The sequence below is a fragment of the Conger conger genome, chromosome 12 (assembly GCF_963514075.1).
Source record: "Conger conger chromosome 12, fConCon1.1, whole genome shotgun sequence".
NCBI lineage: Eukaryota > Metazoa > Chordata > Actinopteri > Anguilliformes > Congridae > Conger > Conger conger.
This window is the reverse complement of record NC_083771.1, coordinates 20,501,616-20,516,139: the sequence shown is the minus strand read 5'-3', so window position 1 is coordinate 20,516,139 and position 14,524 is coordinate 20,501,616. Positions and strand designations below refer to the sequence as shown.

The window sequence follows — 14,524 nt, the reverse complement described above, 5'->3', positions numbered from 1 at the left end:
AACACTGCGCACACAGATATTCCTTAAGTTAACTCAAACACACCGGCCGTTAAAGCTGTGTGTGTCTAAAAATCCTGAGGCCAAGCTCAGAATTAATGGTGTGTTAGCAGATACGCACATGACACATACTACAGCGCCTCCAGTTTCCGTTAAATTCCTTCTGATCATTAATTGTGAAACTATTCTTAACGGCACTCTGACTTCAAAAATAAATATCAGGAAATGGAAAAATATATACATTTTGCATTTGACACAGTTACGATCGACGTGAGCAGCTGACATTATTTGTTTTGCAGTATATATTGTTTGTACATTGCTTCAAATGCCAAAAAAAAGAAAAAAAGGATCCATGCATATTTGCAAATAACCCACCCAAGAAAAATATATTTCCATATATTTCCATATTTCATTAATTTTTAAGATTAAATTTATGTTTTACAAAGCACATTTAGTTCATGCTCTATGATCCTTTTGAGAAAATGCTCTTGCACCACTCTATTCCTGGCTATATTAGCCAGCTACGCTCTATTATATATATATATATATATATATATATATATATATATATATATATATATATATATATATATATATATATATATAAATATATAATTTTTAATATATAATTTTTGCACACTTAATCGATATTTAATGCGACGGCGGAAAAGCAAGTTTTGGTTTTGTATGGTATTGTAAAAGGAATGTACCTCCTGCACGTAGCCGAAGGGGGGAGTAGCGTGTTTTAAAACTGCAGAATAGAGGTCCTCTTGGTCCACCTTAAAAAGGCCAGTTTGCATGTATAGTTTCCTGAAAGCGATTTGTACTGATAGCGAGCGGGTTTACCTGCTGTAAGATTGCACTGTAGGCTGTAGTTATGAAGGCGGAAGGCGTACTGAGTGCGCCACCAAGTTTGTTTGGGGGCACTACAGAGTGGCAAGTTTAAGCGTAGAGCGGAAGAGGGCACATTGCCGTGGATCAGGATTCTATCCGAGTTCATTAACCTTTGAGCAGATATGGATTTTGCAGTGTACGGAACTCCGTGGATCTAGATCTGACTCGTCCACGCTGCGCGACCAGCAGCATGCTAACCACCTCGGTGTCTGCTGGGATCGTACGTTTTTTTGCGTTTTGTTTCCACAGATTGTCTTCAAACGTCGCCAGAAATTAAGAAGAGTTAGCTTGGCATATATACTTACAAGATTTACAAGAAAAAGTAAACATGTTGGGAAATACCGTTGGTTATGCGGCCAAGAAACGGAAGAAGCCCGTTCAAAAAATGTAAGATTGCTTGTGGCTTACAAAGTCAAGTATGCAGCTTCAAATTAATCTTATTTGCTTCTTCGTCCGGCTGTCACTGGTTGTTCAATTAACTGCTTGAATTATAAACGGGTTGTGGGCATATGTCAAGATGCAAAAAAGCAGTTGAGTAGAGCGCAGTATGAATGTTGGTTACATTATTCATGCGATGACAGTGCTTTACCAGTGCTCTTGTAAAACAACATTGTATTTAGTTGTGTAGCCTGTAACAACACATGCGTAATGCACATCTTCATCTTTATCTTTAATAACACAAATCAACAAAGTCATGGTTTATTCATTTTCCGTAGCAATTATGCAACTATGTGTTAGTTTGTATGTATCATTGTGTTTTCGTAATTCCTGAAAGTACTGCCATAGCCCATTGCATGTAATGCCAGCGACATGTTGTCAGCTGATACAAAATCATGTAGGCTATCTACCCGTAGTATAGTAGTTGGTGCACGAGAGTGCCCCCACCCTCCTATTTTCTTTATTTTTCCCTCCTCCTGTTTTCCAGCGTCAGTGGGATTACCTTTAAGAGAAAAACCTTGTTGTGGTTTTCTGGCGTAGGCATAGTACTCGTGAGTTAATCATAAACTGCTGCACTCTCACGCGATGCTTTCAGAAGGGGTGTGCGAGGGCCCGGCGAGGGCTGCTCTCAGGGTTATGCAATCTGTAACCAGACGCGTAGTTTCTTTAGAGTAATTTTTCGCCTACTTTTTAATTCGCAAATATTAAATCGCGTAAAGAAATCGTACAGTATAACCGCTCTATGTAGTGTTTATATTTAACTAGCTGTACGTTTTGTAGTGTAGATGGGTGAATTCTCCCGCTATATAAGATGTCCTGATACCCGTAAATTTGTACTTGACCAAGAGATTGAACCAAATTTAATCTCAGTGAATTTATTGAACATCTCTAATCTTCTCAGTGTTGACGGTTCATCTGGGTCACCATATTTGTGAGATGTATTCCACAAGAAACTTGCGGAGGAAGCTGAAGTCATTTTTGTAAAATAAAATTAAATAATGCGATCTGTGTAGTTGTATACTGCCCCTGCTTTACATTCTATACACATGTATAGTTTTCTATGTATATGCGGGAATCATAAGGCGAGTAATTCATTTGTTCATTTCAGAGAGAGTGTTTTTTTAAAACCTTTGGGGGAAAGGTCCCTTCAGATTTGGGGACTGTTGCAAATTGCATTTTTGAGTGAAATGTGAAATGTCTCTGTCCGTTTGTCAGTCCGTCTGTGGCACACATCTGGAAAAGTAATATCCTGTTCCCAAGGGGAAGAAACCAACTGACCCCATGACATTTTCTCTAGCGCCACCACCAGGCTAAATTAAAAAAAAAATTCATGAAGACTTGTGTTGTTGTATATTGCTTATATTGTTTTATAGATGTTATTACAAACATGGATTTTCAGAGGGAGCCAGTGGTACCCAGGCTTTTCTGTAGAAGGATTACAAAGTCCATGAACTGGAGTTCAGTTTTTTAGTCACTGGAGGTGCAGCAAGCCCAGCTTGTATTCAAGGATATGTAGTCGCATGCTGTATACACCCCATCACATACTGACCTACACACTATTTTACTTCATCAAAAAATACTTTGCTAAAAGGGAAGGTACCTATTTACATTGTCCTTTCCAAACTTTGTTAAATGTTTGTGAACACTAATTTTAGCAACCTTTAAAACGCAGCTAAAATGATTAGGGTTGGGTTAGGGGTTAGGGGTTAGGGTTGGGGTTAAGGTTAGGGTTGGGGGTTAGGGGTTAGAGTTAGGGGTATGTCCTTCATTAATATTTACCAGAGGCAGACTGAGAATGTAATTGAAAGTTGTCCACCTAATTTAAAAAATGGACATTATTTATACAGTTATGCAAGTGTCCTTTGGGACATGACCCTCTCTCTCTCTCTGTATGTGTGTGTATTTGCTTGAATGGTGAGAGTCCTGGCCAGACCGTAGCTGTGGATTTCGGCTTTGAATAGCTTTAGAGCATTAGAGTTGAGTGCAGGTATTGTATTATATTTGTTATGTTTGTGTGTAGGTGTGCCTTGACCTTGGCCATTGATTTGTTTTCGAATTAGCGTTTAAAGCCTTTACAAATAGTGTAGAGATGTTGTGTGGAGCTGGCACTCATACAGACTGGAAGGTTGGGTAAATAACGCACAGGTTACTGCAGTGCATGCCCTCGCAGGGTAAGGTAATGGTGCTTGTGTGTGTGTGTGTGTTTGTGTAAAACGTTTTTGCTGAATGATGAATGTCATTTAGACAATTATGTATGTGCGTCTGTGCATGTGTCTTTGAATGTGTGCATATGCCTGTGTGCGTTTCTTTATGTATGTGTGTGCATGCATGTGTGTTTGTGTGTGTGTGCGTGCATGTCTGTGTGCACGTACACACTTGAATGGCTTCCATACAGCCTTTTGCTAGAAGAAACGAGATGTTCTTTTTAAAAAATCTCTCCTTGTCCCTCTGCCAAATGCACACATTGGTTTCCATTGTCTCATCCCGCATCTTGGATTTCGAGCTGTTAGATTTGTTTGGCTGGTTCTTTGAAAAATTCCAACATTCTGGAAATAAAACCCCTTACCTTTGTGGGTAAGCTTATACCTTTCAAATGGCCTAATAACACACCCCATTTATCGAAACGAAAGAACATAGTCAGACGTGTGACCCAGGAAAGAGTGAGGCTATACTTAAATTTCATGGGTTTATTTAAATATGGCCCTCAGGATTAGTGATACTTGTGGTGGATTGTTTCTACCCATGAAACAGGCACTGATTTCAATCTGGGATGCCAGTTGAGTGGAACTCGGCCAATCGGAGACAGTCAGGTCACTCTCAGTTGGAAAAGAGAGGGCCAGATTTAAAGGTACAATAGGTCATTTCGGACTTCTAACGGTCAAGAAAGGAATAGCAGCAACAAACACCTTCAAACCACAACACTGTTCATCCCACCCCTTCTCTGTAAACGCGCTGGCATTGAAACGCCATTGGCTGTCGCAATTAGAACCAATTTTTAACCAATGAGCTTGAATTATTGTACAGTTATACAATGTTTTGGTACAGAGTGTCAGCCGTCAACTGTATATTTTGGACTAAACACAGGCAGAGGGTGAGTCAACATGTCAGTGAGCCTTTTTCAATGATCGGAAGGGATTTACAGCGGTCTTGTAACAATGTTTTAACACAAAAATATTACCTGTTGTACCTTTTAAGCGTGGTAGACCCACCTGTCTGCGTCTGCACAGGTGACATCATAGAACAGGAGGCATCTTGTTATGTGTGTCCTGAGGGACTGTGATTGGCTGCTTTCCTGCTCCAGGCTCCAGAGATAAGGTGAAATGAAGAGGCTGAAGGGAAGTTGCCCTCCAAAGACAGTCCACCATAGTCAGCTGCTCTGTCTCCTTGTGTTTGATGATTCATGACACTAAACACAAAAAACACAAAAAGTCAATCTGCCAGTGTCATATTTAGACTTAAAGTCCTATTTCCATTGCTTTTTTGTTAAATAAGACCTAAAGATTGCCGATGAGATGGCTTAAGGCAATTTCTCTTCACAAGCAAAATGTAACTTAAAACAATCTAATATTTTCTCATTGAGAAGACAAGATTTTCACAAGACTAAAGTCTCATCACAAGACTAAAATACTACTTTTTTTATATTTCCCATGGTTTAAAAAGGTGCAAAGGAAAACTGAGTGGGGTTTGGGGGTGTGGGTGGGGTGGCATATCCTGTGAGACCTTTGATATATGAAATGTGTGGGGGGGCTTTTTTTTTCATGGTGGTCTTTAGTTCTTTAGTGGGCAGGACGCCACTGAACCCCTCATGCTTGATTGGTGCCATGGGGGCTTTCATGAACAAGGATGATGAGGCGCAAGTTTTAAATTGGTTCGAGAGCAGAGGTGGGTAAGGAGGGCCGTATCTGTTTCTTGTTTTCATGCCAACTTCTGGCCGTACAGTACTTGCGTAACTGGCCGTAACGTTTACATTCCATCTGAAATTTAGCTGCATATCTTGATGATAAGCTCATGAATGACAGCAGAAGACTGCTCTTGTGTTCCTATGCTTTGTTTCCCTGTGATCTAATCTTCAAGTGAGACTGTGTTGGTTTATACAGCCAGTTGTTGTTGCGTAATTGTTTTGGATTCAAATACTTTTCTGTGCTCAACTGGTCTTGCTTGGCACAATTGAGCCAACCAAAAGGACCAGAAGGTTTTTTTGGGTTTTTTTTTTTTGTTAAAATACGACACATAAATCTTAACAAAATACATTTTCACTTTACTCAGTGGAGAAAAGTATTTGAATTGAAAAAATTATGTATTTGACCCAGGACTGCTGTATACGCACCAGCCCTCAAGCACTGGACATTTCCCTCCCCTGGTCTAGAGGGAGGGTGGGCCCCCTGCTGGTGCTTCAGCACCACTTCCAGTGGCAATTCAGTTCAGTCAAGTAGTGACCAAGCCCAGTCAAGCTTAGTTTCAGCCATTTATGGTGGTGTGGCTGCTGTTTTAACTGCAGACTGTGAAACATCACATCATGAGTTCTCAGCTTGAACTTGTTGGGGATGTTTTGTTTTGTACTGTTGTGGTATTAAATCATGTCTCAAAGGAACACTGTTTTCTCCCTGATGTATACACTAAATTTCACCACAGCATTAAGCCAAGGTGTTTTGGGGAAATACCAGACGCATCTAAATGTTGAGCTGTTTTAGCATTGCATCATATTTCAAACTGGCTTATCAAAACCATTTGTCAAATACTGTCAACCGCAGTTCAACAGTGGTTTCTTTGTTGGTAGGATTTGAGTTGTAGGAGGAGGCCAGGAAAACTGCTAGATGATGGCACCATTTCACATTGGATGTTTACATTTTATGATGAAGATATAGAACTAGGTTCAGCCATTAGGGGTGGGTGATCGTGGAGACATTATTTCTTCAAACACAATAGCTTTGGGTATGAAGAGGACGGAAACCTGTGGCACCTGGTATCTCATGCATCCACGACTTTGAGCCTCTGTTAGTCTAAATGTGTTCACCCACCCACCCTTGTCCTCAGACCAACCTAGTACCTTATCCTGACAAATACTTGTAAATGCTGAAAAGTAATGTCACATGATGACTTCTACAAAAAAAAAAACCCCACTTAAGCTCTTCATGAGAATTGAAACAAAATGGCAGCCTTGTGCTCTACCGTGTTTCTTCAATGCAGCGGAGCTGGTTGCAGCAAGAATTGAGTCGTAAGAAAAATACCCTGGGCATGTCCAATTCTTGAGTCAAATAACAAACTCATTAATGGCTCAGGGTGAGCAAACCACAAACTTGAAAAGGATCAACCGTATTAAATACAGCCTTTAATTATAGTTCATATGTGAAAGAATGCACATAAAGAGGCAAGCCGCAGACACCCTCCATTCGGGCTCTGTTTCGCATGTGCCTCTGCTTCACAGGGCGGATCCGAGGGCCTGTTCTGTTCAGCCTCTATCAGCAAACACAGGTGGACAGTCCAGGGGTCAGAAAGTAAAAGTCAGACTTTTTTTTGCTTATAAATGGGACTGCACAAACACACGGCTTTTGTTGCGTGATTGATGCGAGCGAGAGAGCGTGAGAACTTTGTTTCTCCCGTACAAGTTTAATAATATTATAATTTAGAGCTCATGAGAAAAAACAGGAGCTTCCCTGGGCAGACAGAATGGCAGAGATGTCGGCCATCTTCCCACTCGGGCTGAAGTCCCAGCTCTTCAGACCACACCCTGGCTCCACCACCCCGACTCTTTTCACTCTGTCCTGAACACTTTTACCAGCCCGAGCACCTGATTGATGTAATGCTGATCCAGGATAGTTCTTCTCTTGTTTGCAGAACTTACTTTAACGTTCAGTAGGGTAGCTGACAAGTTGTCAGTGGAGTCTTTTGCTGTCCTTCCTCAGTCCCTGCTGTGAGCACTTTGAGTGGCACACAATGCAAACACATCGGGCAAATGCCAGTACAATGAAGTAAAAGGCAGTAGTTCACTTGAGGTTCACTAAATTGAGAATGAGGTTGGTCTCAAATATTTAGAGGGGGTTGGTTTGCACGGGTTCAATGCTTCGTGTAACAGAGCCATGTTCCACATATCCAGCATTGCAATTAGCAGTCTGGTATAATATCCCCTGTGGGTGATGATGTAGGCGAAGAAAAGCCCTTTGGAAAGGGTACAGAACAATGTCTCTCCCCTGCATGGTGACATTGATAGGTTATTAAATGAGCCGTTCATTCATAATTCACACCATAGGCAGCAGGCTGTGTTACAGACTGCCCATGGCAGGGTGACTGAGTGCATGAGCTAACGGGGGCTATCCGGCTTCAGATGCATTAGCCCTTGGCACGGATTCTGGGAAGCCAGTTAGCCATCAAAGCAGTGAATTCTAGAAGACCAACATTAGTGCTGGTGCCAGCCAGACCTGGGTCACATACATAATCCTTTTGGATTCAGATACTTTTCTGTGCTCGATTAATCTTGCCTGGTACAATTGAGCCAACCAAGAAGATTGGAAGGCAGGGTACAGGGTTTGTTCTTTTTGAGAGCATTTCATTGGTTCCAATACACCAGTCAAGCTCAGTAAAGTACTTGAATCCAAAACAGTTACGTCTTTGACCCAGGTCTGGGGCCAGGACAACAATGTTTGAGAGCTGAAGATTTTAGGTTTGCAGGGTAGCCTAGTAGTGTTTGCCTGTCGCAACTGTTGCTGGTTCTAGGCCCTGTTGGCCGTATCAGGATGCTGACTAGCATCTGCAGTGATGAATTTGGATCCCTAAACGAAAGGACAGATCTGCCATTGGGCTCTTACTAGAGGCTTTACCCCTATTCTCTCTCTCGCCACACCTGCAACTTATGTCTCGTCCAGGGAGTCCTTTGTCTCAATGGACTTTAATGGCTGAGTAAAAGATAAGGAAAGGTTTCAGTCCCTGGAGGGCCATTGCGAGATGCTTAATCTGCATTGCTTCAGTATGCTGCATATTCAGCCGTATGAGTGGGTTGTCCATAAAAATGATGTAAACTGTTGAAATCTGTGGACTGGCGTGTAACTGTTGAAATGTGTTATTGTTTGCTTTTCCACTTGAGTGGTCTTCCATGGTCCTACCTGTAACAACACACTTCTGGCCAAAAAGAACAGCTGAGCAGCCAATTGTCTAATTACTTTTGGTCCCTTTGGATAACAAGGGCTGTAATTCCTCCAGCAATCACCCATTGTGGATATATACACTCAAATTAAAGCTGCCAATCTGCATTTGGACCTCATGCTCATGGTTTCCCTTCAAATTCAATGTGTACAGAGAAAACTGTGCAAAAGTCTTAGGCACCTGTATAACATTCTGTACAGATAAGATTCTTTCAAAAATAATTCAATGAAAGGTCCTAAATAAACGTACTATACATTTTACATTACATTTTACTAATTTGGCAGAATAGTTAAAAACTGAATCAAATCAGTGACCACCCTTCAGCGTTAAAACTGCATCACTTCCCTGAGTTATAGAACTGCAGGACAGCGTTGGTTAAGAATCAGCAGGGAGGTTGTTCCAAGCACGTTGGAGAACTTGCCACAGTTCTTCTGCAGACTTTGGTTGGCTCCTTGCTACTAATCTCAGACAGCATTGATCAAGTTTTTATGTAAAAAGTAGCAAATTGCTTACAGTAATATGTTACTTTTAAAAATTAAATACAAAAATTGTATTTACTGTAAAATTAAATCTTTTGGGAAATGAATATTTGGAAATCACAAATGTGTTCTTTTATACAAACACACACACAAAAAATAAACAAATAATGAAGACATTTTAATTGTGAAAAAACCCATCAATTTTAATATGATCTGTGAAGGAATTATCTATTTTCACCCTTCAATTTGGCTGGGCATTTAATAGCATTATATTATATATTCCTGGAGTGTTCTGACATTCTGTTGCCACATAAAGTGTTCAAATATTTCAGATATGTATTTGACACAGGTCTGGTAGCCACGCTACTCCAAGAAATCCATCTGTCAGTGAGAACAGCAGAAGTCACATGACTGTGAAGATTGTGGACTTTGTCAATGAAAACAGTTTGCCTCAGCATGACTTTGCCTCAGTCAGTCGGCCCTGCCCCAATGCATGCCATGCCTTATTAAACGCTTAGGCGACGCGTGTTCATAATCCCCTCTCACACACATAAATGTTGCTTTTGTAATTAAAGTTTTGTTATGGCTTAACTCTTAACCTCCTGAAAAGAAACTGAAAAAATGACACAACTGTATGGTTTCTTGTCTTTTATAAACGTATCATAATATTCAGGGTCTGCAAATATTGTCTTCCATTGTTGTAAATGTGTAGATATTGGCAGCAGAATTTGCAGTGGTGGAAAGTCCAGGGGTTAGAAAGTCCTGCCATATGTCTCTTCCACCAATGTGATTTGAATTGGTTTTACCTCTTGGCTGAAGAATAGTGCTAATTAGCAAATCCATGTGATTGGAACGAAATACTGGGGAGTATTACTTTCTGAACTGAATTTAACAAATCTTCTGAAAATGCACCAAAGAGCCCTGAGTGGCATTACCATAGCAACTGACAGTTTGTAGCTACAAAGTTTCCTGTCATCAACTCAAAACTCCTGGCAGTATGTTCATTGTTTTTTGGGGGGGTTTTTTGTAGGCTTTACTTTTTGTAGACCTTATTTATTATATACTTGCTGTATAATTGCTGCTTGTCTCTACATATATCTGCTCATTTCAAGGAGAATAATTTTTGCTTTCCATGATGATGGCATCTCTACTGATCCAGCATCATTGGACTGTGTTTCTGTCACTCTCTGGAATCACAGATCACTGACAATTTAGATGGTTAATATTTGTCTTTCCACTGAAGTTGAAAGAAGAAGACTACTAGAATTACAATAAACCTTTTTATTGAAGTACCCTTAAGCCAAGTATTTTAAATCCGGAATTAAAACTCATGACCTTAGAATGCCCCAGAGACAAAACTATGTTGTTGTTTTTTTATGTATGAGGGCATGTCTTCATCAGAACCTAAATGCTATAACAGTGAGTGCAAATAGTTTTGAAAGTAAATTCAATATTTTCTTTTTTATTGTATAATCTTGAACATTTTATCGGTCTGTGCAATTTGCAGCTCCGTTCTGAACAGGTTCTGAAATACAGCAACCAGGTTTCATAGCCTTGCGTAACTTGTCTTATGTAACCTTTGTTTAAACTACTGTAGGATATTGGCTGAACAGTAACTATTCACTTATTTTATTGCAGTTTTGTCTCTTCAGATAAGTGTGTTGTTATCTTCATGTGTTTTGCTATCTTTGCTGTTCAAACGTATCAGTGCCTTGAGCAGTCTTGTCTGTTATATTTCTAATACACTTGACTGTAATATATGCACACTGATATATTTTGAATGTATTTATACATGTGTGCATACTTATATTTCTAATGTGTTTGACAATGGAGTGTGTACACTTGCATTTATAATTTGTTTCATTGTAAAATATGCACCTGGTACATTTTCAGTACAGTTCATGTATTTTCTAATTTACTCGCATTGTATTTTATGATCTATATGGCGAGACATTCTCTGTCTCATTCTCTCTCTCTCTCTCTCTGTCCTCCTCTCTTGCTCTGTCATTTTCTCTCTCCATCTCTCTCTTCCTCTCTCTGCCCTCCTCTCTTGCTCTCCCTCATTCTCTCTCCATCTCTCTCTCTCTCTCTCTCTCTCTCTCTCTCCCTCTCTCCCTCTCTCCCCTACTCTCCTGTTCGCGCTCCTCTGCTCCTTCCAAAGGGACTGTTGGAAGGCTTTAAAGTGTTTTTGGAGTACAGACTTAGCATGTCCAAGCATGCCAGAGGAAAGTACTTCTGCAGTCAGTTGGAATGTAACTACCGCTGAGTCCCTGGAGCAAGAAGCAGGAGTGTACGTGACAGCAGTATCACACGTCCAAGACATGAGATATGAAGTATTTCTTCAAAGAAAAAAGGAATTGCAAGTAGTAGCACACCCCCAGCGAAAAAAGTAGTTCATTGAGCACAGTTGAATGGAATCTGTGACTCAATATTTTTAGGCCTTCTACTCATCCTTGTAACATCTCATTAATAATTGTCGTACTCTGCAAAAAATGCAAAATGCAAGACTGAAGGGTTATATGAGATGGTGTCCAATGTAATACCACTTTAAAAGTGGTCTGAAGTATTCTAACAGGAAAATAGTTCTGCTTTATACTTAATATACTGTGTGTTAAAATCCTTCAAAATTCAATGTCCTTTAGCTGCCAACTGCATAATTCATAAGGTTATTGATTTGTTTAGGTTATGGCTTCTGAAAGAGTTTGACGCCTAGATGAATGACTACTTCCCAGTACTTGCATTTAAAATGCATACTTATTAACTGCATAAACCTTAGCTAACTTCAAGTTATGTTAGCACATTCGCTAACTGTAGTGATCCTCTTCCTATTGGGGATTTTTCGCTCCACTGTTTGAGGGTTCTTCTCCTTCCTGGGGGAGTTGTCTCTTCTACTCACTATTTGGGGGTTCAGGCCTGTTGTTTGCCGCCTTTTTGTGCCCCTCTATTACACTGTTGAGCGTCTTTGTGTGAAAATAAGTGTTTCCTAAGATTTACATTTCAACAAAATAAAAAAATTAACAGCAAAGAGAAGAATCCAAGTGGGTCATATAAAATAAACATGTTTGATAAAGAAATCTTCCACGTGTTTCCTACTAGATTAATGCTATTAATACCCACAAAAAGAGCACCTGAAAATACCTGAAACAGTAATTGACTTAACTTTTGTATTCATAAGTAGTAGACAGAGGGTATTCGGCGTCTTGCCAGGAATGCTGGGTAATTTCACCCTGGCGCTCCTCTCAGGAGACACGCCCAGAGGGAAGTGTTCTGGCCGAGCACACGATGATCTGAGATCAGCGCGCCCGTTACTTAACGACGGGAGCATGTGTAGGAAATGTCTCCACTGTAGAGGCCCCGGAGGTACCCCTCAGTCCTCCAGGTGCGCAATTAGAGCAGGCCGTCGCCATGGCGATAGCCTTTCCCGGTGACTGCAGGTTTGCTCTGCTCTGCTGCAAGCAGGTCGAGGAGGTGTGCGGTCAGTGTTCAGTAGTGTCGACCACATGAAGATTGAGCCTTCAGGAAAATGTCAGTGGCTCTTTGTCTATGCAGTGATCTACAGTGTAATTCAATGATTCTTTGTCTATGCAGTGATCTACAGTGTAATTCAGTGACTCTTTGTCTATGCAGTGATCTACACTGTAATTAAGTGGCTCTTTGTCTATGCAGTGATCTACACTGTAATTCAGTGACTCTTTGTCTATGCAGTGATCTCCAGTGTAATTCAGTGACTCTTTGTGCAGTGATCTACAGTGTAATTCAGTGACTCTTTGTCTATGCAGTGATCTCCAGTGTAATTCAGTGACTCTTTGTCCAGTGATCTACTACTGTGTAATTCAGTGACTCTTTGTGCAGTGATATACAGTGTAATTCAGTGACTCTTTGTCTATGCAGTGATCTCCAGTGTAATTCAGTGACTCTTTGTCCAGTGATCTACTACTGTGTAATTCAGTGACTCTTTGTGCAGTGATATACAGTGTAATTCAGTGACTCTTTGTCTATGCAGTGATCTCCAGTGTATTTCAGTGACTCTTTGTCCAGTGATCTACTACAGTGTAATTCAGTGACTCTTTGTCTATGCAGGGGTCTACAGTGTAATTCCGTGACTCTTTGTCTATGCAGTGATCTACAGTGTAATGCAAGTGATCTGTCTGACATCCTCAGATCAGCTGAAATGTGTGTGTGTTTGTGTTTGGAGGGGGTGGTTTTGGGGGTGTGTGTGTGTTTGTGTTTGTGGGGGTGGTTTTGGCGGGGTGTGTGTGTGTTTATATTTGGGGGGGGTTTTGGGGTGTGTGTGTTTGTGTTTGGGGGGGTGGTTTTGGCGGGGTGTGTGTGTGTTTATGTTTGTGGGGGTGTGTGTGTTTGTGTTTGGGGTGTGTGTGTGTGTGTTTGGGGTGTGTGTGTGTGTGTGTGTGTTTGGGGTGTGTGTGTGTGTTTGGGGGGGGGTGTGTGTTTGTGTTGGGGTGTGTGTGTGTTTGGGGGGGGTTTTGGGGTGTGTGTGTGTGTTTGGGGGGGTGTGTGTTTGTGTTGGGGGTGTGTGTGTGTGTGTTTGGGGGGGGGTTTGGGGTGTGTGTGTGTGTGTGTTTGGGGGGGGGGTGTGTTTGTGTTGGGGGTGAGTGTGTGTGTTTGGGGGGGGGGGTTGGGGTGTGGGTGTGTGTGTGTGTGTGTTTGGGGGGGGTGTGTGTTTGTGTTGGGGGTGTGTGTGTGTGTGTGTGTGTTTGGGGGGGGGTTTGGGGTGTGTGTGTGTGTGTGTGTGTTTTGGGGGGGGGTTACATTTCCCCCATCTAGCTTCTCGTTAGGGAGCCCTCTGAGAGTTTGATCAGAAAACCTTGCAAAGTGTCACCCGAGAGAATTGAGCAAATTGCTTGTTTTCCGACACCCACTCCATCATTCCTGCCTCCCCCTGTAGCTCAGTGGAGAGGCCATGTTTGCCGTCGTTGGAAACGTCGGTAAAGAGTTGAAACTGAAGCCTATGGGATAAGGTTCCCAGTGCAAAGGGCACATCTACAGAGTGAGAGCAGGAATCACTTGCAGTGTGAATACAGGTCATAAATTCAACAAGTTCAGAACTGTGACGTCAGGCTGCTGTCAATCCAGCCCTGAGGGTGGGCCTTATGTCCAGAGTAATCTCTGCTCTGGATCTCCAGCGCCTGTAGGCCTCCATTAAGACACTAAATGACTGTGAATGGTGCACCCCACAAGCCAAATAACACACATATACACAGTAAAAAAACAAGTTACATTATTGGCATTCGGCAGACGCTCTTATCCAGAGCGACATACAGTTGATTAGACTATGCAGGAGACAATCCTCCCCTGGAGAAATGTAGGGTTAAGGGCCTTGCTCAAGGGCCCAACGGCTGTGCAGATCTTATTGTGGCTACACCGGGATTAGAACCACCCACCTTGTGTGTCCCAGTCATTTACCTTAACCGCTACTCTACAGGCTGCCCTGTTCAATTGTATATTGCAGTGTGCCGGCTATATTGGTTATTATAGAAAATATTTCAGTGTTGGCAGTTTCACGTATTTAATTTCATACTTAACAATACTTAGTAATTTAGTAGTCTCATTTTCAAAAA

The 14,524-nt window shown here is 41.4% G+C and overlaps 1 protein-coding gene across 1 annotated transcript in view; it reads left to right on the top strand.

The window, feature by feature from the left end:
• The first annotated feature begins 823 nt into the window (after positions 1-823).
• LOC133142163 (aryl hydrocarbon receptor-like) overlaps positions 824-14,524 on the top strand; it is a 61,892-nt gene continuing 48,191 nt past the window's right edge. The window contains exon 1 of the mRNA XM_061263205.1: positions 824-1,278. Within this exon, the coding sequence (XP_061119189.1) occupies positions 1,220-1,278 (59 nt within the window). The 5' untranslated portion in view covers positions 824-1,219. The remainder of the gene's footprint in view (positions 1,279-14,524) is intronic.